Source organism: Equus caballus, chromosome 15 (genome assembly GCF_041296265.1).
Source record: "Equus caballus isolate H_3958 breed thoroughbred chromosome 15, TB-T2T, whole genome shotgun sequence".
Lineage (NCBI taxonomy): Eukaryota > Metazoa > Chordata > Mammalia > Perissodactyla > Equidae > Equus > Equus caballus.
The window spans coordinates 73,683,140-73,707,635 of NC_091698.1; the positions used below are offsets into that span (position 1 = coordinate 73,683,140).

The following is a 24,496-nucleotide window of genomic DNA, read 5'->3' on the forward strand; positions in this document are numbered from 1 at the left end:
GCATCAGCTGAAGGACAGTAGGTCTCTGGTAACAAGGTGGGGGTGCTGAGAGCAGTGGACAAAGTCCTCAAGGAGAAATTCTTCCTTCCAAAATGGCAACAAAGCACGTGAATATATATTTGCCACCCCTTCAAGAAGAGTGGACATTCAATATCCCCACTTTAAAATCTGTGAATGGGAATTGTATCACATTATAAATGAAATCTCTGTGTTAGAATACTGTTATTGATATCCTGATGCCTTTAAGTAGTAAGCATTCTGCATTTCTTTGTACGTTGATAGTAGGATGTAATTGGCAGAATTGTGATATGTGTATATATTGTGTAATTAAATAGTTATATAAAGTCAATGGAAATTCATGCATGCATGCGTTCATTTAACAAGCACTTAGCTAGCTTATTCCTCATGCTGGAGATAGGATCAAACACTAGCAAAACAAAAATGAACAAATTCCTGCTCTTGAAGAGCACACAGTCAACTGGAGAAGAGAGGAAAGTGAACAGGCACAATCTAATTGAGCGTGCATGAGAATCACCTGGAGGGGTTTTTCAAACACAGATTGCTGTGCCACCCCCTCCGCCCCGTGCCACCCCCCTAGTTTCTGATTCATTGGAACCAGGAATTTGCATTTCTAACAAGTTCCCTGATGATGCTGATGCTGCTGGTTCAGGATCACCCTTTGAGAACCACTCCTCTAGTGTTCCAAGAGTTGGGGAGCTGTGGAAGCTTTGAGAAGGAGTCCCAGCACTGGCTGGAGGGTGAGAGGGTCAGAGAAGGTTTCACACAGGAAATGAGTTTTAAAGGGATGAGTGCAGAGAGATAAGGAGGGAGAGATTAGGACATGCCAAGACCGTTTACTTCTAAAGGACAAAAGTAGGAGAAAGTACATATGGTTTGAAAAAATGCAAATACTTCCATTTAACTAGGATGAAGTTTGAGTTTGAAGTCATTGCAGGAGATGAAGCTGGAGAAATATGCAGCACTCAGAGCTGTGATTGAGGGCCCTGTTTGAACATTGTTCTGTAGGTGATTATATGACCATCCCCAGAGCTGGACTCCCAGCTGGAAGGAAAGAACCCAGGTAGAAGAACTCTGTCATAGTTATCTTTCATCAAGAAGGCTTCTTTCTGAGCCTGGCACAAGGCTTTTCAGCCCTTTGGAAGAAATCCTTTTCATTTCTCTGAAATGACAAATCTCACTGGAGGTGATAAGAGAGTGGAAAGAGTGTATTGATTGCAAATAACTAGAAATTGATGGGGGGGGTAAACTTTTTGCCATTGACCCATGAGCCACAGTAAGGGGGCATGTCAGTATGTTAATAATTAATTGGTTAATTATGATTGACTCTTAGAAAACCTCAAATTTCACCCACCTCTACTGGCCTCCTGATCACTCAGAGGGGAGGGATGACAGGCCTAGGAAGGAAGGAGTGGGAGAGAGGAAGCATGGGTTGTGATGAAATGTGCTTCATTCCTTTCTCTTTAGGGGAAGATGATGATGATGATGAATGTGGGGAGGAGAAGCTGCCCTCCTGTTTCGATTATGTGATGCACTTTCTGACTGTGTTCTGGAAGGTTCTCTTCGCCTTCGTGCCCCCTACAGAATACTGGAATGGCTGGGCATGTTTCATTGTCTCCATCCTCATGATTGGCGTACTGACAGCTTTCATTGGAGACCTGGCTTCCCACTTCGGCTGCACCATTGGCCTGAAAGATTCTGTGACTGCAGTGGTGTTCGTCGCACTTGGAACTTCAGTACCAGGTAGAGAATACATTCATAGATGATTCCCCCAGAAGTGGAAGCCCATTTGCCTTCGTAGCCTCTTCTTTCCTACAATTTCAAGGAGCATGATTACAAACTAGGCCTATGAAAGATGAGAGCCTAGAGATATAAATAATAGCACTGCCAGAACATTGTCTTGGCATTTTGCAAGGTTAGAAGGCTGGTGAGTATCATGATGACAGGAACGTCCTCCCAGAGGGACTGCATGACCTGCATGGAGAGAGCAATTTGGTTTGACAGATAAATTGATAGATCAGCTTCCCATTACAATTAGCACTTTCAAAAACATAAAACAAAATTACGGAATTGTCTTTAAGAACAACATTTCTGTCTTTTATATATTTAGTAAAGTTTGGATGGTTTCCATAAAACTCTGTATTCGTTGGGTTACTAAAATAAATGCTTACTGAAGACCTGATACAATATCTTCTTGACCCAAGTATTAATGGGTATAAGTAAAAAGAAGCAGACATTGATCAGGACAAGGAAAAAGCAATCCTGACCAAAGTGAGCAGGCCAGGTGCACATTTCGTGGACATTCCTTCGTGCATTCCTTGTAAGCTGACTTTTCTTCCAACTTACAACTGTAGTTCATTATGTCTGCTCAGACTTCTAAGATATCATCCTCCCAAATGTGACATTGACAATAATAATTCTCAAACTTTGGTGGACATCAAAATTACCCTGGAGCTTGTTGAAAAAATGCAAGTGCCTGCAACCCATCACCAACCTCTGGAATCAGAAGATCTAGAGGAAGGCCCCAGAAACAAGTGTTTTAAGCTCACAGGTGATTCTGGTGCCCATCAGAGCTTATTGTAACTGAAGCTCTGGACCTACTCCCTAGCACTAGTTGACATTTGCACAGATGTACAGCCTTTAACTGAGCCACGAGACTCACATTCTCTACCAAATAGCAGGTCAATGACAAGCATTACAGTGGGCTTGGGGAAAGGCAGGACTTGTCCACTTTCCACATCGGCCACAGCCTTGATATAAACGCTGTGAGTTCTTCTAACACTTGCCGTAGTTGGCAACCTAGGCTTTTAGTTCTGAGCCTGAAAACAAGGATAGTTTAAATCATGTGTATCTCTTCACTGCAATTCACTAGCTGTTCTGCCCTCACACCTTCATCGTCTCAGTAACTGGGTAAGTGACTTAACCTCTCTGAGCGTTGGTTTCTTTATTCATAAAACAGGAATAACCATACTTAACTTGAGGAATTGTGGAAAGAACTGGAGAAAATATCTATAAATTATGCACCCAGTTAAAGCATCTGGGACATAGAAGGAATTCAATAAAAAAGCAGCTTTTGTGATTATTATTTATGTTGAATAGCTAAGGATGATCTGACCAGCATAAATCTATACACTTCATCCTTAAGTAGCCAGGGATGAATTGTCCAGATTTATACTGGTCAGCCGTAGCACATGGTGTTTTCCAACTGCTCGACCCTTTGGGAGTCCTGATCAAGGGGCCCAGCATGGTTTTGGTGTCCACCTGAATTAGTGGAGGAGCCAGGGGATTGAGAGTATGCTTACTCCTGCCTTAGCGAGCAGGGCTGCAAAGCCTGCCAGCTGACTGCTCATCCTCAGAGGAGAGCAGACTGGCTCTCAACCCCAGCTGTGTTCTAGCAGCTCCACATTTATTTTGAATTTGTTCCAAAAATGACCAGAAATGTATCAAGCAGGAGGAAAAACTTTAAATATTCATATTTCAAGTTGCTTTGTTTAGAGAGCGTTATCCTTCGCTCTCTCTTGAGGTTATTGTAGGAAAATATGTTTTAGGGTCTACTTTCCCTAAGGCTTGAATCACTGCAACAAATGGTGCCCAAGTTGGCACACGCTGTTGGCTATGGTTTAACCCTTGAGGACAGTATGTGCAAATTATGTTAATGAAGGCAAAATTAGGTCTCTCATGACAGTTACTGAAAATCAGCCTGCCTTTCTGGAAAGTCAGCAGTTGGTCCTACCAAATCTATCTCTTGCTTTCAAAAGGACAAAAAAAAATGATTTTCCTATATCAATTCCTTGTTTCTAAAAATGTGATTTTTTAATTTTCCAACTCCTCATCGCAATACCTGGCTTCTTTTTCTATATACCCATCTTCCCAAATGGCTCTGTGCATCTCTTGTATTAATAAACTCTTTTGAAAAGTATGGCAGCCATATGATTAATTTTTTTTTCCCGTAACATGAAATGTGGATTAAACCTTAGTGTTTGGCGGAGTCTTGTGTTCTGCCACTTAAAACTGGTTCAGAACCCAGGGGCATCAAGAGGTAAGAGAGCCTGTCGGGGAGAACACAGCGGAATCTTAGTTGTCAAAATGGTCTCCTTGCACTGCCATAAATTCTTCCTACTGGGAAACACATTTCTTTGCTCTGTTTTTGTGAGAATTCTTGTAATTTGCTGCGATATTAACTGTGCAGCATGCTCCCCAAACAATATATTCACAGGTAATCTCAGATAATCGTATGTATATAAACAGACATTTCTCCCCTGGCCAAAAAGCTGTGCAAATTGAACAAGACGCTGAACGAACATTATATTTGACTTTATTCTTCAACTCTGATGATTCAGAGCAGTGATTTGTTATATCTCCTGACTCCTCAAAAAAAAAAAAAAGAAAAGATGTTTTTGTTCCCAGATGACGAAGCCCGGTTGCTACAGGCAGAAGAAGAAAAAAGAAAAGGAATTCTCTTCACTTGTAGCCTAGCCTTAATCGGCATTGCCCTGGGGCCCAGCTTTTTCTCTGGGCTGATGTCTTGACACTTTTCCTAAAGTAGAAAGGCTTCTGGCTAGTGTCTGAGGTGTGCTGCTTCTTTCTAGGTGAGATTCTTAGATTGTGATGGCCTGACAGGCATTGAAAACTTATGCTACTCGTCCTCTAGATATCTATATATCTCATTAAAAGTTTTTTTTTTTTTACCATATCCTTCAAAATTTATGGAAAACAGAGCTTATGACTTTCCAGGTGAGGCAGAGCTTCTTCCTCATATGAACTGGTAACAAATGGTCGTTATAATCTACTGGGAGAGAAGGACTCCTGAGGGTCTTCACTGCCCCTCAGCCTTAGGTATGCCGATGAGAGCTTAAAGACCATACCTGTTTGTAGAGGAAGGGCCTTCTTTTCCAGAATCACTCTTCTGCCTGTCTGGAGAAGAGGGGACTTTCCGAACAGTCTCTTCCCACCTCTAAGTGTTGAGTGAGCCAGAGCCTGGTCTCCAGCCCTCTTCTCTTCTTGGTCCATGCCCACTCCTTAGACCATCACATCAGTTTCCATGGCTTAAAGCAATATGCCAACGATTACCAAATGTCAATCGCCAGCCTGGACTTTCTCCTGAGCTCTCCATTCACATACCAACTGCCTTGCCTGTGTCAACGCTGGCTGGGAAAATTGCAGCTCAAAATTACCGTGTCCAAAATAGGACTGTGGCTGTCCACTGCCTAACCACCTTATCCTTCAGCCGAGCCTATTCTTGCCAGATCTTGCGTTTCTCAGAACAGCAGTATCATCATCCACCCCAGGTGTCCTTGATTCCTTTCTCTTCATCCCCAGAGTCAATCCATTTATAATTCCTGCAGATCTTTCCTCTAGAGTGTATCTCCATTGGACCCACTTAGCTCTCTCTCTACCACCACCTTCCTAGTCAAGGCACTGTTCTCTCCCGCTCAGACCTCTGCAGTAACCTCCTATCTGTCTCCTCGCTTCTGTTAGGGATTGTTTTCAGCTGTAAATCAGACCACATTACGGCTTACACTCTTCCAGCAGCTTCCTCTTTCACTTAGGATAAACTTCAAAAGCATCACTCTGGCTGACAAAGACCTAAGTGATTAGGCCCCTGCCTGTCTTTCCGTTCTGGATTCCTCTTTGCCCACTGGTCTTCAGCCCCACTGGCCTTTTTACTGTCTTCCCTGCACCAAGGTCATTCCTTTCTCAGGGTGGCACTAGCTGTCTAAAATGCTTTTGCTCTTCATTTACACAAGACCGGCTCTTTGTCTTCAATTATATCTCATCTCAAATGTCACTTTCCTAACCATGCAATGTGAAGTGGTCAACCAGTTCTTCTGCATTATAGCACCCTATTTTCTGTAGAGTATTTATTACTTTCTGGACTTTTTGGTTTACTTATTTTTGAGTTATAATTGGCTAGCCCTCCTCACTGATATGTAAGCTTCATGGGAGTAGAAACCTTGCCCTTTTTCTCTCTCTCTCTATTGTATCCCCAGCTCCTAGAATGATGCCTAGCTGACACGTAAATAATGCAACTGTATGTGTGCATATGTTTGTGTGTGTTGTGTATATAAATGATGTAGAAATCAGTCATTTACACATTAGTATGAGTTGGTTCCATCAGATTGCTTTCTGCCTCACACCTTCTAGCGACAGCTAAGAGTTAAAGCTATGATTGAGGGAGACGAACAGGAGATAATTCTGTAGTGTGGCTTATTTTTGAGGAAATCAATATATCTGAGTAATATATTATGGTCATAAGGGGCAAAAGTAAACTTACGAGCCCTGGGGTCTCAGAATAGAAGCGTTTGTTCCTCTGTCCTAATTTTGGCTACGGTGGGAACTGGGATGAGGAGCACAATCTTATTTTTGTGTCTCTTCTTCATTATTTTCTCTGCTGTGCTTGCTGCTTCTGAGACCCAGAACTCAGGCCAGTACTTTTAAAATTTTAGGTGTACTCTGTGGAGTGCTAAGTAGGCATTTTGCAATAGCTGACGTGGGTCCATAACCATGTTATATCGCATTGTTTCTACAGGAAAACAGGCTCAAAATTCAAGAGAAAAAAGTGTAAAAAGGAACATTTGTAACCCAGACATTTTTGTACTAGGGCTGCCTGTAATTGCATATTCTTTTACCTTACAATTATTTACTTGGGTACAACTTGGGTATATTGGGACAAGACATTCCAGCCTATATACCAAATATGGATTTTCTTTTCATGTCTTGCTCCTATTGGAATCAAATAGAAGTAAGCATTCTGCTTTAATTACAGAGAAGACTCTTAGATGTTGATGAGTTAGGAATTTTTTTTTCCCCACTAAGGAAGATTTGCCCTGAGCTAACATCTGTGCAAGTCTTCCTCTATTTTGTTTGTGGGTCACTGCCATAGCATGGCTGCCAGTGAGTGGTGTAGGTCCATGCCTGGGAACCGAACCTGGCCTGCCAAATCAGAGAGCACCGAACATAACCACTAGGCAACAGGGTCGTCCCCCAAGTTAGGAATATTTTTACCTCAGTAAGTGCTACCTAGCTCTTTCTCCATCCATCTTGATTGGGCTGTGCTTGAAGCTTGCCTACTGCCTCCTTTATTTTTCCTTTATTGGCTCTTTATCCTGAGGCCAGAACAGCTTAAAAATTAGATATTCTAGGCTGTTCCTTAGCCTCTAGCATTGGCAGCTTTCCTGTTGGCTTCTGGTGTTTTGAATATCCTTTGAATTCTGTCAAGTAGGAATTATTTCACTCTAGAGATTTTAGGGTATGAAGAGAAAGGAAATCTGTGATTTTAGGGGTTTTCCCCCTATTTTTTATGTAAAACTTGTTTAAGAAGTAAAACCTTACTTTAGAAAAAAATGTATGTCATTTTTAAGTTATATCACTTTGATTTCAAGATACCATAGGAAGAATTTGATGTAAAACTAGTCACACTGGCTGTTCTCTTTGTTCTCTTAGTGCAGCGTTAATGAATATGCACCAAGGGGGTGTAATCGCAAGAGCTTTAGAACTGAACTGAGGAAACCAGACTTCTACCCATTACTCACTCTGTGGCTGGATCAGTTGCTTAACTCAGCCTCAGTTTTCTTGCCTGTGAAATAGGCATAATAAAACATGGCAATTTAAAGAGGATTAAGTAATATAGGTCACAGAGCACTTCGTCAACTGAAAATTGGTATAAAATGCAGGAAGTAATTATCATTATTTACACTGAGGTCATCTCTCAAAATGTCAAAAGGAATAGAAACCATCAGAAAATGAGAGTGAATGGGAAAAATTTTATGAACAAGGAAAGTATTTTAAATTTGCCACATAGCTCCATGGTGTGCTATGCATAAGCATTGTACATACATTATCTCTTATTTTCTTTAGGTTATATCATTAAATGTGAAGTGATTTTGCCTCCTCCTAATGTTTTTTTTTTTTTTTTGTCCCTTAGACTCTTCTCTTGAAAATGAGAGTTTTGTATCTGTTTGGCACTGTGCTAGAAAACATTATATTATTTGTTTTTGCAACAAAAAAATTATTAGCTGTTCATAGTTTACATTTTTCAGTTTTTAATTTCCTGACTTCTAAGTACTCTGAAAACTAATATATTAACTAGTATAATTAAGTGACAAGTATATTACAATTTATTATATCCTGCTGCTTTATTTCTCAGTGGGTCCCAAAGTAACTTGAATGGTTGCACAGCTTGTATACTGCAATCTCGAAGGGTCACCATAATCTAAATGACACCCTGGAAACATACAGGGTATATATACATATCCATGGGTGTATATAATGGTGGCTCTGTCTAAAGGCCACTTTACAGTGTGTAGGAGAGTGAGCACCAGTATTGTCAGTTATGTGAGGAAATTAAGGCTCATAGAGAATAAATGATTTGCCTGTATTTTCCCAGTTTATATTGATGGTAAATTGTGGAATCCATATTCTCTCTCTTTTTTTATATTCTGGTACTTAATCACTCTATCATTCCACCTTGGATTTATTTTTAAAGTAAGTATTGCATACACTCTTTCCTTTATATTGTACAATTTTTTGGAAATTACTCATTTCTCTCTTTGCCTCACTTTTAGTGTTTTCTACTTTTAAAGCAACAGTGGGAGAAGAGATCCAGGCTAGTGATATAAATTCGGGAGTCATCAGAATGTGGATGATGCACATGTTGGATCAGATTAGTACAAGAATGCTCAGACTTAGGAAGTAGAGACTTTGCAGTTAAGACTGAATTAAGAAGACAAATTTTTCAGTTCATATTCCTACCGTGGTCCTCAATTTGAAAATACACAAACTCAATTTTGCCAATTCATGGCAGGATGAATGGTTCTGGGGACTGATTTGCAGTAATCAAACCTACAGGAGACACTGATAAAAAGAGAGGGCTTATTTATTAATTTAGGTGGATCATTGAAAGTGCTAAATTAACTGGAGTAATAGAATAATATAACTAGAATCATAGAATCCATAGGTCAGCTCATACCGTTAGCGGTAGGGAAGTCTACTTAGGAAACCAAATCTACGTCAATAGGTTGTTTATTGACTATAAAGTTTTTAAAAAAGAAAATGTTGGATTCTAAGGGCTCTGACAATTTGATATATCCCCAAAGTTCTACTTGTACAGGATTCTACCTGCCAAGCAGCCGGAAAAACTTGGCTGAGCAGAACATCCTCTTTCCTCCCAACTCTAGACTCATGTGGCAAAGAATAGCATCTCAAATGGCGGGTCCCCAAAGAATTAAAAATAGAATTACCATGTGATCCAGCAATCCCACTTTGGGATATATATCCAAAAGAATTGAAAGCGGATATTGGTACATTCATTTCATAGCAGCATTACTCAGAATAGTCAAAAAGTGGAAGCAACTCAAATGCCCATCAATAGATGAATGGATAAAGAAAAGGGGACATATACATATCATGGAATATTATTCAGCCTTAAAAAGGAAGGAAACTCTGACACATGCTACACCATAGATGAACCTGGAGGACACTATGCTACGTGAAATATGCCAGTCACAAAAAGACAAATACCCTATGATTTCACTCATATGAGACATGAGTATGAGGTGTGAGTAGTCACACTCATAGAAACAGAAAGTAGAATGGTGGTTGCCTGAGGCTCTGGGAGAGGGGAAAGAGGGGAGTTTTTTGTTTAATTGGGACAGAGTTTTTCAAGATGAAAACTTCTAGAGATTGGTTGCATAACAATATGAATATACTTAAGACTACTGAACTATACACTTTGAAATGGTTATGATGGAAAATTTTATGTGAATTTTACAATTAAAATTTTTTTAAAGAAATTAATAAATAAAATAAAATAAAGCATACAACAGTGGGGTTATATTCAAGCCCCTTGAGGTCAGACGCTATCATTATTTCCTTTGGCATGGAAAATACCTGGTAGAGTCCATGCTTCGAAAATTTCAGAAATGAATAAAGACCTATTTCTGTACCTATAAACTCTTAGCATTTCGTACATGTAAAAATTTGAACACTAAGGCAACTAGAAAATCTTTTAAACGTGTTCAGCTCTAACCTAGCTGGCAAAAAACACAATGCCAAGATAATCCTCATCAGCACAGCCATGTGCTGCTAATGGAAGTGATCACAGGAGAAGTGTTCATTCTGGACCTACACCAAAGCTGCCTGTGATATGTGGCTACCCAGGTACAGATCAGTGGGACCCAGGAAGGGCATGCTAGGAACACTCTCCCAGGAGTCATGTTCTGCAAAGATTTACTGGTGATCAAGTTTGAAATCAAGTTCCAGTCTTCTAGGTCTCCGAGCAGAAGTAGGAGTCTGGGAGCAGAGTCACTGGAGGTTACTGGCCAAGGCATCTATCAGTGCACACACTCAATCTACCCCTTACTTCACCCAAGAGACGGGGTTAGAAGGGAACAGAGCAACACCCCACCCAAAACAAACACTCCTCTCAGGGGACATTGTACCCAGTCATCCTGACTTCCCTCAGTCGTCTGATCTCCCTTGGAGAATAGAATCAAATTGACTGAATCGTTTCCCCTCCTCCCATCCTGCTTCGGATAGCTTTGATATTCTCCTTGATGGGCTCACAGAGAGATTAACTGGTTAACAGCTCCATCTCAGAAAAATTACACAAAATCATCTTTCAGTGCAGTGTTAATGAATAGGTACCAGGGAGTATAAAAGAACGTGAGCTGTAGAGTGGGGTAGACCTGAATTCAAACTCACCCACCCCCACTTGTTAGATGTATCACACCCCCAGAGGCAAATTGCTTTACTCTTATCAGCCTTAGTTCCTTAATCTAAATAATGCGGACATGAAAATCTACCTCACAGATTGTAGTGAGGATTACATGAGAGCGCCTTTATCAAGTACCCAGCGCAGGGCCTAGCATATAGTTGACACTCAAAAAAATGTTAGATCTCTTTTCCCTTCTCCTTCAATACTGATAAAAGTGTTTAGACCACCTGGAGTATTTAGCTCAGCTATAGCACAGCAATGGAAAAATAGAAAATCTAGAAATTTCTCAGCCTATTTTCATTATTATCCCATGTAAGGAATTCTGATGAGTAGACATCTCCCAATGCACTCATGTTTTCTGTAATTTCACTGGCTGTCCATGAGTTTTACCCTCTGAACATTGGCATTTCCACTCAGACAGCCACAGGTTGAAGAGGAAGTGCCATAGCTCTTGTGTGTATACATTTTTAATTGGGTGATTGACATTTCACATCAGCTTAAATGGAAATGAAAAGAGAATTACTTTACTCTGAGCCAAGATTTCACAGTGGCTATGTCTTTCTCCTTCTGACTTGTTTTGCTTAGCATAATACCCTCAAGGTCCATCCATGTTGTTGCAAATGGCAAGATTTCATTTTTTTTTGTGGCTGAGTAGTATTCTATTATATATAGATGTATACCACATCTTTATTCATTCATCTGTTGATGCAAATACCTTAATAAGCAGTCACTTTCTTTGCCGCCAAGAAAGATCAGGACTGCTGAAAACAGGCGCTCTGATCTGTAGTCAGGCCAGGAGGTAAAGCCACCCAGGGTCATGGCCAGAGGAACAGCACTGGGCAACCATAATCACTCAACTGGCTTTCCACAGGACCTTATCTTAACCTCACGCCAGTGAGGAGCTGTCTGGAGGTAAAATGCCCTGTACTTTCCAGCACATTTTCCCAAGAATAAGTGATGTCATTAGAGTTAAGGAAGCCTATGAAAGCAGAAATTTACAAGGACAGAGCAAAATTAAGGCCAGACACCAGAGTTTACAAGATTTGCCCCATAAACGGCACGAGAATTGCCTGTTATCCTAAACTAAAAAACACTATGGGGTAGACTGTATGCAACAGGCCCGAAAGCAGTTGGTAGAAACTTGGAAAAGATCCATTTTGAAACTATTTGCATACTTTATTCTTCCTACTCAAAAGAAGAGTTGGTCTTCACTACTTTTAAGTATTGAAGTATTGAGGTAAGGTCCTCAGCACGTGTCATACCTAATCTGAAGCTCTGCAGAGTTTTAGGATTAGTGCTCCAATCCCACACCAGCCAGCTATAATCAGTCCTATAAAAGTTACAGTGTAAAGGAAGGGAGCTAAAAATATTTCATCCTAGTCTTCTCTGGGCCTTCTTAGAAACTCTAGGTCAGCCAAACCAAGGACGCTTGGCAGAAACATCATGCTGTACGTCTGTGTGTGTGCGTGCATATGCATGTGCTTATGTGTTTGTATGTGTGTTTTGTGTTTGAAGAGTTGACATTATGAATGTGTGCTGTAAATGAATATCAATTCCCTCTTCTTTTCAGTCAAGGTGTATTCCACAGGGAGTAAGCATCAAGTATAGTGAAAGCTTGAGGCCTTTTTGCTCCATGAGGATTAACTAGAGTGTGGGTCTCTAATGAGTGACTTGTAAATAATGTTGAGGTGATGACTTTCATTTCTCCCTTTGCACATTTGAAAATAAGGTAATGAAAATGAAGAATTTCAAAGACCACTGTTTTGGCTTTTTCTTTCAAATTCAAGTCTCAGCCTGCATTTTTCAGCAACTTTGTTGAGGCATAATCTACATATCATAAAATTCACCCACTTGAAGTATACAGTTCACTGATTCTTAAGATTTACTGTGTCTTGCAACCATTACCCTAGAACGTTCCATCATCCCAATAAGATGCCTCGTGGCCACTTACAGGTGATCCCCATTTCTGCCTCCAGCCCCAGGCATCCCTAATGTACTTTTGACTCTACAGATTTGTCTTTTCTCAATATTTCACAAGCACCAATTTTAACATAAAAATGTCATGGATTCTCTACATGATAGTAATTGTACTTTAGTATTACATAATGTGGGGATTTACTATGGATTGTGTAAGATTTTAAAATAATTTTTATTTTATTCATCACAAAATCTCTACAGACATTTGCAAACTACAATTGTGAGATATTTTGGGTTTTCATTGTTTTGTGCATATATGGATTTGTGCACCTTTTAAAACAATCCTACTACCATCCCCCCAGCAGTAAGCTTGATTCACATATTAGGGATTACAGGGGGTAAACATCATACAACGGTACTTAGAATTAGCACTATGACACAGGCCAGCCCCGTGGCCTAGTGGTTAAGTTTGGCATGCTCTGCTTCAGCAGCCTGGGTTTGGTTCCCAGGCATGGACCTACACCACTCATTGGTGGCCACGCTGTGGTGGCAACCCACATACAAAATAGAGGCAGATTGGCACAGATAAACGTTAGCTCAGGGTGAATCTCCCTCGAGCAAACAGAAGAAGGTTGACAACAGATGTTAGCTCGGGGTGAATCGTCCTCAGCAAAAAAAAAAAGAAGAAGAATTAGCACTATGAATCTTGGGGTGTTCCTTGGCCAATTCAGTCCATTGACAGTGCTAAGAAGGCAACTCTCATAAGTTCAGCTTCTTACTCTCATCCATGGCCCCAGTGTGTCACCCTGTAGATGTTGGTGTTGGCCCTTGGATCAATACAAATCCATGGAAACCATTAGGAAGAGAGTAGAGAACAAGGCCTATTGAACAGAGGCTCGTGCATGGATCTCCCTACTCAAAGAATGACGCATTGTTACTAAATTCAAAATTTAAAAATGTGGCTATAAAAAAAATAACTTAATTGCCATTTTATGGGCACTGCATGAGCAACAAAATGAATTTAAGTAAGGCCCATTGGTATTTTTAGAAGAGAGGGCAAATAAAATGCTAACTCAATTTAAAAGGCAAATCTTACATGTGATTATAAAAGAATTTTAATATCTGTTGGGGATGGTGCATATTATAGATATGAAATCATGGGGCTTGGCATTTATGCACAATGCCAGCTGGAATGCCATCATTGCCCCTCAGCACACAGACCTCACATCCTGCCTTTTCCGGGGATGAAATGTAAGCTGTATATTACTTGTTTATACTCCGCTTTATTCCAGAAAAAGATTTAAATCCATAAAATGCCTTACATTGTTCAGCCACCTTTTCTGGCACATGATCCAGAAACGCCAAATCTGTTGGTGACCATATTTGATAACTTTTGTTTATCTCAGCCCGTATAAATCCTATATTTTGTGCACAAGGAGAAAATAGCTTATTTTGGTTTTATTATTTACAGTCAGGAAATTATGTGTTGTGTTTGTTTTCTTCCTCCCTGTCCTGCCCTCTGGAGCCCAGGGCGCTTTTTGGCATGATCCTCCATCAATTGCAAGCTATTATTAGGTTATCACTGTAAAAAATCGTGGGTTGAGACAACAAGCAGGACTTGCTGTAGTTCCAAACTAAAATGATCCCCACTGGGATCTACACACAGGCCCAGCAGAGGACTAATTATACCTTTCCATTCCTGAGTTACAATTGCAAAACAGCAAATAACCACAACTGTGCAAAAGAATCGTGAAAACATCCTTCTCTGAAGGATTCTGTGTACGGTGATGCTTTAGATGGCTGCAATAAGGCAAACCAGATCCCTCAAACTCACTTGTCAAACTAGGGGACCACAGCTCAGGCTGCTCAGAGGGGCTCAGCACGCAGCGTGAGGCTGCGTTAGAAGTGGTTCCTGGTGCTGCCTGAACCTTCCTTTGTGCTTCAAGAATTCCACATTTTTGGAGAAAAGGGGAAAACCACGTAGAAGACCCTGACATCAGTAGGCTCTGCTGTATCGAGTATTCTTGTCCTGAGAGTCAGAATCAAGCCCTGTCTTCTACAGCTTCTGTACCTGAGCTGAGTCTACCGTGGAACATTAGTGACAAGTAATATTCAAAATAAAAAAAATATGTTCTGAGAGATGATGCCAACAGCGAACTAGGAAGCCCAGACTGAGTGCCTGGGGCAATGCGGCATTCTAGATCCTCAAATATTCAGGTGGTCTTCCCTCTCCACTAGTTATTAGGCCTTAAAAAGGAGATTAATACCATTTTGGAAAAATTAAACCAAAGGAAGCAGTAAGATACAGTGTCAAGGCACAGACTTCAGAGACATTCTGCATTCCTTTTCGTTTATTCTATAAATATTTAGTGAGCACCACTAAGTACCAGGCCCTGTTCTACATGATGGAGTTAGAGGGATCAACAAGACAGATGTTCTGTTTAATCCCATGAAGTTCACACTCCAGTGGGAGAAGACAGATAACAAAAATATGATAAAATTCAGATAGCAATGAGGATGAACGTTGTTAAGAAGATAAAACAAGTTCTTGGAATCAAGAGTATGTATATGTGTGCAGAGGGCATTTAATAGGGTGGTATGACTCTGCACCACCAATCGTTGGCAAATTACCTAACCATTCAAACCTGGTTCTCCTCTCGCAGACTTACCCAGTCAGTCCTAATCTTAGAAACTATGAAAAAGTGTTACTTTTCTTGGACTCCCACTTCAAATAAGGCCTTTGAATTATTCGGTGTTTTCTTTCTCTCTCTGGCAGCTAGTACGCTCCACATCTGGTCTTACCAGATAGCACCTCAGTGCCCTGGGTTTTTTTCCTCAGTACCCTTTCTTTTCCCAATGAGGCTGCTGCATGAGGACCCGGGCACCAAGAGTCGCAGAATGTGGATTCTAACCCCGCCTCCTGCATTCACGTTCCATCTTACCCCTAGGGAACTTCAGTTTCCGCCCCTGAAAAATGGGGCCCAGGGTAGCTCTTCCCCCCAACCTTAGAATTGTCAAGAAGAGCAAATAGTATAACATCTATGAAAGTGCTCTGAAAATTATAAGATCTTGTAAATGTAAGAGATATGTATCAAAAGACCTTTATTAAGTATCTACTAAGAGCTGTAGAAGGTACCTGGGGGAGAGACAAGGACAAAACTTTAGAGTTCAGCCTCATCACATGTTCTTTGCAGCTTGGATAGAGCCCTACACCTTATTTTCTGGTCTTTGCCTTACAAATTACATCTCTAGGAAGAGCCCAAGCACAAATGATGAAAGATTTGGGTATTATAGCCCTTCCCGGATATCTCAAGGATACAAATCTCTCAACAAGCTTGTAGAAAGTATTTGTCAGGTCTAGTGAATATGCAAAGCAATTTTGTGGGTTGAAGTCAATAAAATATACTGTTCCTAAATAAAATATAATGTTGCTGTGACACAAAATACGAAATTAAGAGAGAGGATTTCAGCCTTGCTCTACAGTCCGTCATTGCTTGACAGGAGTGGTTAGAAGGAAACTAAGACACACTCTCTTCCCTTCACAGGAGTCCTGGGAAAACTTTTATAGCAGGTAAGGTTTGTTTTTTTAGGATTCTTGTTCCACTTTATGGCCTGTCCTGGGCACCTTCCTGACTCAGGACTCCAGGCAAGGCCCTGATAACTAGGAAATGTCCTCTTCATCTCTTCTACTCCCTGCTCCTCACCTCCACATACCTGCTCTGTATGTAGTATTCTGATGCCTTCCATCTAAGGATCCAAGTACCCTAGGTGTGAATACTAAAGAGACCAGAAAAGGCTAGAAATCAAGCCTCTATCCCTTCCCAGAAAGACCCTATTATTTAGATGAGACTATTTTCTAAAATATATTTACTAGCATTTTAATAACACAGTAATAAATAATACATTCTCTTTGTAAATAAAATAAGAAATATTAATAAGCAAAGAGTAAAAAAGAAATCATGCAATCCCACCATCCATTTGCATTCTTGTATCTGTCTTTCAAATTTTAAAATCCTGGGATATTTAAATAAATTGCACAAAAATGTCTAAATAAAGACATCAAATATTTACCCACACTTTTTAATGGACTCATACTAGGCATAGTTACATAACTGCTTTTTCACTTCACAGTAGGTCATGAACATTTTTCTTTGTTAGCTAATGTCCCTTTACATGATTTTTATGGTTGCACAGGATTATGTGACATGATGTTTCAACTTATTTTACCAAAAATGATGGACAATTGTTTCTAATTTTTCTCTAACATAAAAACTCTGCACTGACCATCCCTATATATAAACTTTCACACTTGTAAAATTACTTCTAAATCCTCAGAAGGAGAATTGCTGCACCAAAGATTTTGTGGGTTTGTAAGACTTTGGATAGACGCATATGCCTTTTCGCACCACATGATTAATCCGTAGGAATGAGCTAATGGGGAAATTTTACACCAAGTCAAGGGAAGGAGGAAGCAGAAATGGGACAGTTATCAGAACTTTCCAGAATCTCCTCAAGTCTCACCTGCCCTCAAGTGTCACCTGCTGGGTTGCAGTTGTATGCAGTGACCTTTTCAGTTTATTGAGTTGCCTCCATTTGCCTACTTTCAATAGTGTACACCTTTTCCTGAACTTATAATGCACAAAGCAATCCCTTCAAAACCAGAATGTCTGTGTGGAATAAATACTAGGTAAACATCCACAGGGCAAAGGCACATGTCGGGTGTCCTCAGTGTATTGAGATCCATAGACTTAGAATCACCCCAATAGAGCCAGCTGACAGGGAGGTTCCTTTGTAACTCATTAAGTCTGCCCGGAGGTGAAAGTGAGGGTTTCTATTTTCTTACTTTATCTCCAAGTTTTTCTATCAGATCCTCCTCAGCTAAATCTAGTTCTAGAGAGACTTGGGGGCATCTACGGCTTTACTATCTCTGAAGTAGGACTTGAGAAGAGGAGGAAGAGGATTTGAGAAGATTCAGATAGGAGATGGATGTTCCAGAAATAGAACAAAGCATAGAAGAAAGAACCAGCCTTCAAATGCAAGGAGGGTTAAGAGAGAGAAAGATGAAGATTATTGGGAAGAAGGACAAGGGAGCTGGAGGACAGTTTCATGCAGGGCAGCCCTGGACTATTTTTGAGGCAAAAAGTAAATTTCAGTTGTATCCATCTAATAAGAAACCAATTGGCTTGGGAAAATGACAGTCAGCTATTTGTTTTAGCTCTAAATCTGCCCTTCCTTTTTTCCTGTTCAAAATGTTGCTTGACTAAATCTTACCAATTTTTTACCCTCATGGACTTGGTATTATTAAAATAAAGGTCATTATAAAAGTAATAAAATTATGACTCAAAATGAAGAGTGTCAAAAACTTGGTGTTATTTTGAAAGTAGGTTCATTCAAACCCATTTTTGTATACTATAACAACAATATAAAAGTAATACTAGGAGAAACCAAGAAATTAAGGAGTCAAAAATATTACTTTGTCAGTAATGTCTAATATTGTTCTAAAAGAATGAGGAGTCTTCCATAAAAATAACCCCTTCATAATCTGTTTGATTCATGCCAATATAATATTTTATATTATATAATATAAATACTTTATATATATTATATATAATATAAATAAATATAAAATAAATTATATATAAATATATAATATATAATATAAAAATAATATTTTGCTAAAAGAGTCAGGCTAATGTTTCTATATAGAACAATTTTATTCATTTTCTTTCAGATGATCAGCTGTTTTAACATTGTGTAGTTATAGTCAGAGTTGAACATGGTGAAGTTTCTGTACATTTCCTTTGAACACTTGGTTCATTTTCAAATTTAAGATATGTCAGCGATCTAGGCCTTGTCAACACCCCATGGACTTGTGGTTAAGAACATGCACTCCAGCTAGGGTCACATCCCTTTGGTCTGAATCCTAGCTTCACCTCTTACTAGCTATATAACTTTGGGCACATTTCCTGTACCCTGGGCTTCAGTTTTCTCATCCATAAAATGGGGATAATACCTACCCAATAGGGTTTTTTTGTGGATTAAATGAGGATCCATGTATAGTGCCTCAGCTAGGAAGCTTCATAAATGTTAACTGTTGTTGTTGTCTTCATCACCACCATCACTTCTGGACATCAAGGACAGAACCACATTTTCCCATAATCCTACGTAAGATTTATTAACCATAAGTCACCTGGCTGAAAGAAACCATAATATTTTAATATCATCCTTTCCTTTGTTATTACCAGAACAAAGATTTCTGAAATATAATAATAGGTAACATTTTTTTGTACACCTACTGATTTCCAGACACCATGCTAAGCCTTTTTGTATTACTTCTTTTAATCATCTGAACAGCCATATAAATGAGGACTTGTATTTTCCCTCTTTTATAGATGAGGTATCGGAAACTTAGAGAGGTTGGTTATCCCAAGGTCACACAGCCAGCACATGGCAAATGGGACTGGGACCAGGTCTTACTCCATAGCTTAAGCTCCTTACTACCATAATTAGATACATTATGCAGGCCACAGTGATTAGGACTAGTATTATTCAGTAACAATAGTGGTTCTCCACAGATAACACAAACTCAGATGACCAAATTAGCCACTCATGGTGGCCTCAACTTACTAAGTATCTCGATGCCAAGCAGAACCATTAATTCACATGAACCAACCGAGTTGCCATGGTCGTCACCGTCCAGCTGCCAATTCACCAGGCTGACCAGAGCCAGGAGACTTTTCTCAAGTCAGTCAACCGTATACCTCTTACTTGACCAGGTAAACACTGGAACTTCCACCACTATAATTTGCATAAATCTTTTTATTTGGGGAAGTAAACAAGCAAGACTCCCAAAGTGAAGGTACCAAACCTACCCAAGCATATAAAATCTGATCCACTCCAGAGCCATGTTAATCCAGGTAAGAACATGGCTTTCTTGCTCCACACCCCGCTAGCTGGTGTAGCGCTCCTTTTAGGACCAAGAGTGGGAGGAGGAACAAGTGACCGAGCAATTGAATAGAATAGGCCTCAGCTCAGATAAAACATCAGAATTCTTTGAAAGGCCCAAAGGGTTTTTATTACCATCGAAAAATTAGAACCAGGGGTTTTAGAAAATTTTGGCAAACCCCATGAAGCTAGGGGTTTGAACAAAGAAGGGGAACCTTGGATCCTCTCTTATATGTCATGTACATTATTCTGAAAAATACATTATTCTGAAAAGTAATCCCATTCAGGGTGTGTAAGAAAGGAGTATTATCAATTTGTTTTGAGAACATGCGTCAAATTACAATTTGGAAAACAGATTAAATAGCACTGTTGGTTGTGTTCATTCTCTTCTCTGCCCTGTGCTCCCTGAAAAATAAACCCCTATTATTTTTCTCTTTTAATTAGAATTAATCTCTTCCTTTGAACTTAAAATATACCAGGATTTCAGATACGTAATAAGAAAACTAAGTCCCAGGGGTAACTGTACAAAGTGCAAGCATTCAAGTTAACATAGCAAAATGAAAAATAATTTGTTATTTGATAAGAAAAATGGTGGTTGTTTGTTGATCTCCATGTCAGACCTGTTCCATACATTATCTCGGCTAATCTGGGGAGGTGCCGTCGTCCTTAGACGGATAATGAAGCAAGGGCTCTGAGCAGTCAGTTAGTGGATCTCTATCTGGTTGGAGGAGCTTTGAAAAGTACCAGTGCTGAGGCCGCATCCCTGACCAATGAAGCAGAAACTCAGGATAGGGCTAGCAAGTTGATATTTTTCAAAAGTCACCCTGGTGAATCTGCTTTGCAGCTGGGGATAAAAATGAGTAGAAGCAGGTGTTCTGATCTGCCAACATGAGTCCTCTTGAACTTTTTGTTTACCTCTGTTTTCTTCTCTTCTAAAAATAGGTCATGTCACTGTCTCCATTTCTTTTTCACTCACTTCAGGGACAACTTTTATGGGCAGAAATTTTAAGTGTTTTTCCCTTTTTCAGTTTTTATAATTTCTCTCCTAACTGGTCATTAATCAATCAAACATCAGTAATTCTCTGATCTCTTAAACTTCACTTGGAAGCCAAATAAGGATTCTTTCCATATGAACCAGTGAAGTAAGCGTGTGTATCTAAGTGAGGGAGTGTGGTTTTCGTATTTACTTGGCTAAATAAATATCACAACTAAAGACAGTCTTGTTTAAGGTCCTCAGTGGCAGTAGAAAAATTAGTACATAAGTAAACAATATTTCCATTTGAATTCTAAAAGATCAAGATAAAAAGTGCAAAGAATAGAGAGAGAGGAATATATGCATTATACAAAGACACCAGCTTTTAAGCCACTGGTAAGATTAGGGGCTTACACCAGAAGATCTCTAATGTCTTTTTATGACTTAGGGTATATGGAATTTTCAAAATAAAGTAAGACTCTCTTTGATTTTTAAGAATAATTTTATGCTCTGTCACATTTTTAAATGCAAAGGACCATAAAGTTAATATGTCTTTAAAAGGTGTTATAACTCCCCCAAAATTTAGAATCATTACATCAAATCAGAATTCCTGACCACTTGTGGGTTCTCTTGGGATCCGGCTCTGTTGTGTTTTAATAATAGCTAATACTATTGAGCACTCATTAACTGCTAGGCCCCATTCTGAGTGCTGTTCACATTAACTCCTTTCCTTCAAAATCCTGCCAAGTGGGTAAGCTTCTCACGCGGCAAGTGGAGGAGCCAGAATTCAACTAATTTAAGTAAACTTCCCCCGTGCCTTGGCCTTTCATAGTAGCCATGCTGGAAGAGGGTTTAAAAAAATTAAGAGCAGAGTATAATGTGAGAGTGGGAGGACTTCATGGTTAAGCAGTCCTAGCCCCTCTATCAGGCCCACCCAAGCTGTTTTATGAGCAGATGACCACTAGATCTGAGGGCATCACTTTCTCTAAGAAATCGGTTGCTCCTTTCTTCTCCCCGTTTAGCTGCTTCCCTGAAACTCAAACATCTATTCCTCCCAGCCAAGACCCCAGACTGTGGGCGCTTGGAGCAATAGCTTCCATTTCCGTGCCTTACAGCTGTGGTTCTCAACCTTGGTGTAAAAAAGGACAACCAAAGGCACTTGTTAAAATGCATATTTCTGTCTTTTCTTCAGAGAGTCTGATGAAGTGGGTTGAGGGTGGAGGCCCAAACCTGTTTTTTTTTAACCAGGCCCTCCCAGTATCTCCAGTGCCAGTGATGCACAAACTTGGCTCACATCACACCCAGTATTTGAAACGCCGTCGCCGCTGCCACCATTTATTCCAAGGCTTCACTCATTTAAATGGACGGCTGATCAACGTGATTTGAAGCAAATAATTTTGCCAACATTTCTTATCTATTTTTAAAAGGTCAATGACTCTGCTGTGTGGTTTAATTTCATAAATATTGCCAAAAATTTGATCAATGGCAATATCTTCAGTTCTAGAGAGCTTTCTTCCTAGGATCTTCAAGTACTTCATTTAGGTCCTTTATTCTTTAAAATGAGAAGATATTTTTTATCCTTAGTCAGTTCTGATGAAGAAGGGTGGTCATGTACAAACTCCTACAAAGAAGAAAAATCACCCCAAAATCGTATGTGTGAGTTTAGTGTTTTGAGGTATTCTAAGCTCAGTAAAGTTAGGGAGCATCTTAGGGACCTTCTAGTCTAAACACTTCATTTTAGATGAGGAAAACAGAACCTAAAAAGGTGAAATGTCTTGCCCAAGAACAGAGATAGGTAGAAGAGCCGAGAGTGTCTCCTTGAGAAGGCTTCTCTCGCTTCTACACCAAGAATTGTGTGGCCCCTGGGCTGTCTCTCATGTCATAATTCACAGGTGCTGGGGGAGGCAACCTGGCTCCATAAGCAGGCTGGACTCCAGTTAAAATCACTGTCAGTGCCGGTTCCCGAGCACAAACCACTTGAGAGCTGAATGGCTGGCCCCCAAAGTATGCTGAGTCAAGAAGAAGAGAAGTCCTTTGGGGTGAAACCATCGCTCTAGATAATCTGCAGGCCTACGTGTGACCTGCAGGCCTGTAAGAACTAGCCCTCTTATGGAAGATACGTGTAGGGCTTCGTCTATCAGTAGCCATGAAGTTTGAGAAACTCAAGTAAAAAAATAATTTCTGGAGGAAAGGGGAGTGTGTTGACCTATTCCTGCATATTGGCTGGATGATTTGGCCACGGTTATGTACAGTGAACTCGAAACAGGTCTGCAGAGAACAGTTATGCCCTGACTCTGTGATGTGTGGTTTAATTCCAGCCACCCTGCCTCCCAAACAAATCTTCCCTGTCATTGATTTATAGTGATAGATACCAAGGAGGCAGGACCAAAAGTCTAAGACTGTACAACTAATCTAAAATGTATTAGGATTCAAGGTGGGAGTTAAAAGCAAAAACTCCTATTAGAAACCTAGCCCGAAGTATATATGTAGGAAAACATATATATATATATATATATATATATGTTATTATCAACATGACTTAGCTGGTGCCAATCACACTGCAAATCTGGTTCAGATGTGTTTGTATTTGATGGGCCAAGTTCTGCAGATGATTACAACCCTTCGGAGAGCGCCGCAGTAGTTCTTTCTCGGGTTTTACTTTGGGGAATGGCATTTGAATGGCGTTTGCCTTGTTCAGCCATAAGCAGGTTATGGGCTTAGCGCTCAGGGTAGGGCTTGGCAGTGCCCAGCATATGGTGTGTGGTGTGTGGCTCTATGCACCAAGCAGCAAAGCAATGCTAGAAGCAATTTGGGGAGATTCCATTACACTTCATTTGGAAAACAGAGTTGTCTCTGTTGGAGCAAAGGTTAATGGTTTGGATTTGCATGTGTTTCTACGGTTTCGATTTTGCATAGTTTTTGAATTGAAAACAGACAAAAGGGCTGATGTATAACCCAGGTAAATAAAACCCACCAGACTCGAAGAGGCCCAAAACATGTTTCATTTATCTAACAAGCTAGTTACTTTGGCTACTAATTTTGGGGGAATCCAGAGAAAGGCATTTGCAAACAAAAACCTATTATTATAAGAAGAATTGTCCTGTGATATTCACATTAATAGGCTACTTAAAAATGGCTTGAGAGAGAGGAAATCCCTGTGGACCCAGGTGTGCCCTCCGTTTCAGGCAGAAGGACTGGTTTGGCTGGTTCAGGGTCCCCAGGCCCAGGAATCTTGGATTTTATGCCTCATTCCTTTCTGGTACAGTGGCAGAGGTGCCATCTGGAAAGTCCAGGGTTTCTGAGTGGAGATGGGGCACCCAGGAAGTCCGGTGTGCATGCACCATGTGCCAGGGGAGGTAAGCAGCTGTGTACTGTGGAACAGCGCCAGGTCACCTGCCCCTGCAGCATGCGGAGGGGATGCCCCAACCCGACGGCCCCGCCTTATGTGGCCATCTGTTCCCCACCAGTCGGCACCAGTAGCCATGTCAGGACAGAATAACATCTCAGGTGCTCCTTGGTGGTGGCGGAGCTGAAAACTTTCTCCTGCCTTGGAGTCTGTTCCTTTACTTTCCTTGCTCAGCTCTCTGTCCTTGAAAAATAAAAGCAAAATGACTTCAATTTTTTGAGACTGCTGCTACAGCAGATCCTAATAACTCCTAACAATGAAGTGCAAGAGACCATTAAGATGTGTCTTGCTTGGCTTTTCCTCACCAGCCTCTGTGATAGTCCTGATTGGGCTGCGCTGTGTGATCATGAATGCACAAAGAGCCCAGATCCAGGAGGGTGGGAGCAAACCGCCTCCACCTCCTTCAGTCTTCACTCTCACTGATCAAGGAAAGAGCGTTCCACGAGAACCTGCTGCAAAGTTTCTAGGGGGAAGGAATGGGGCAACCCAAAATGGACTAAGAGGAAAGGAAAACTTCAGCCTC

General features: G+C 40.4%; 1 protein-coding gene across 37 annotated transcripts in view; it reads left to right on the forward strand.

The window, feature by feature from the left end:
• Window positions 1-24,496, forward strand: part of SLC8A1 (solute carrier family 8 member A1) — a 374,846-nt gene that overhangs the window by 344,657 nt on the left and 5,693 nt on the right. For all 37 annotated transcript variants that reach the window (XM_070234749.1, XM_023618395.2, XM_005600028.4 and 34 more), the window contains one exon: window positions 1,486-1,761. In XM_070234749.1, coding sequence (XP_070090850.1) covers window positions 1,486-1,761 — 276 coding nt within the window. The remainder of the gene's footprint in view (window positions 1-1,485; window positions 1,762-24,496) is intronic.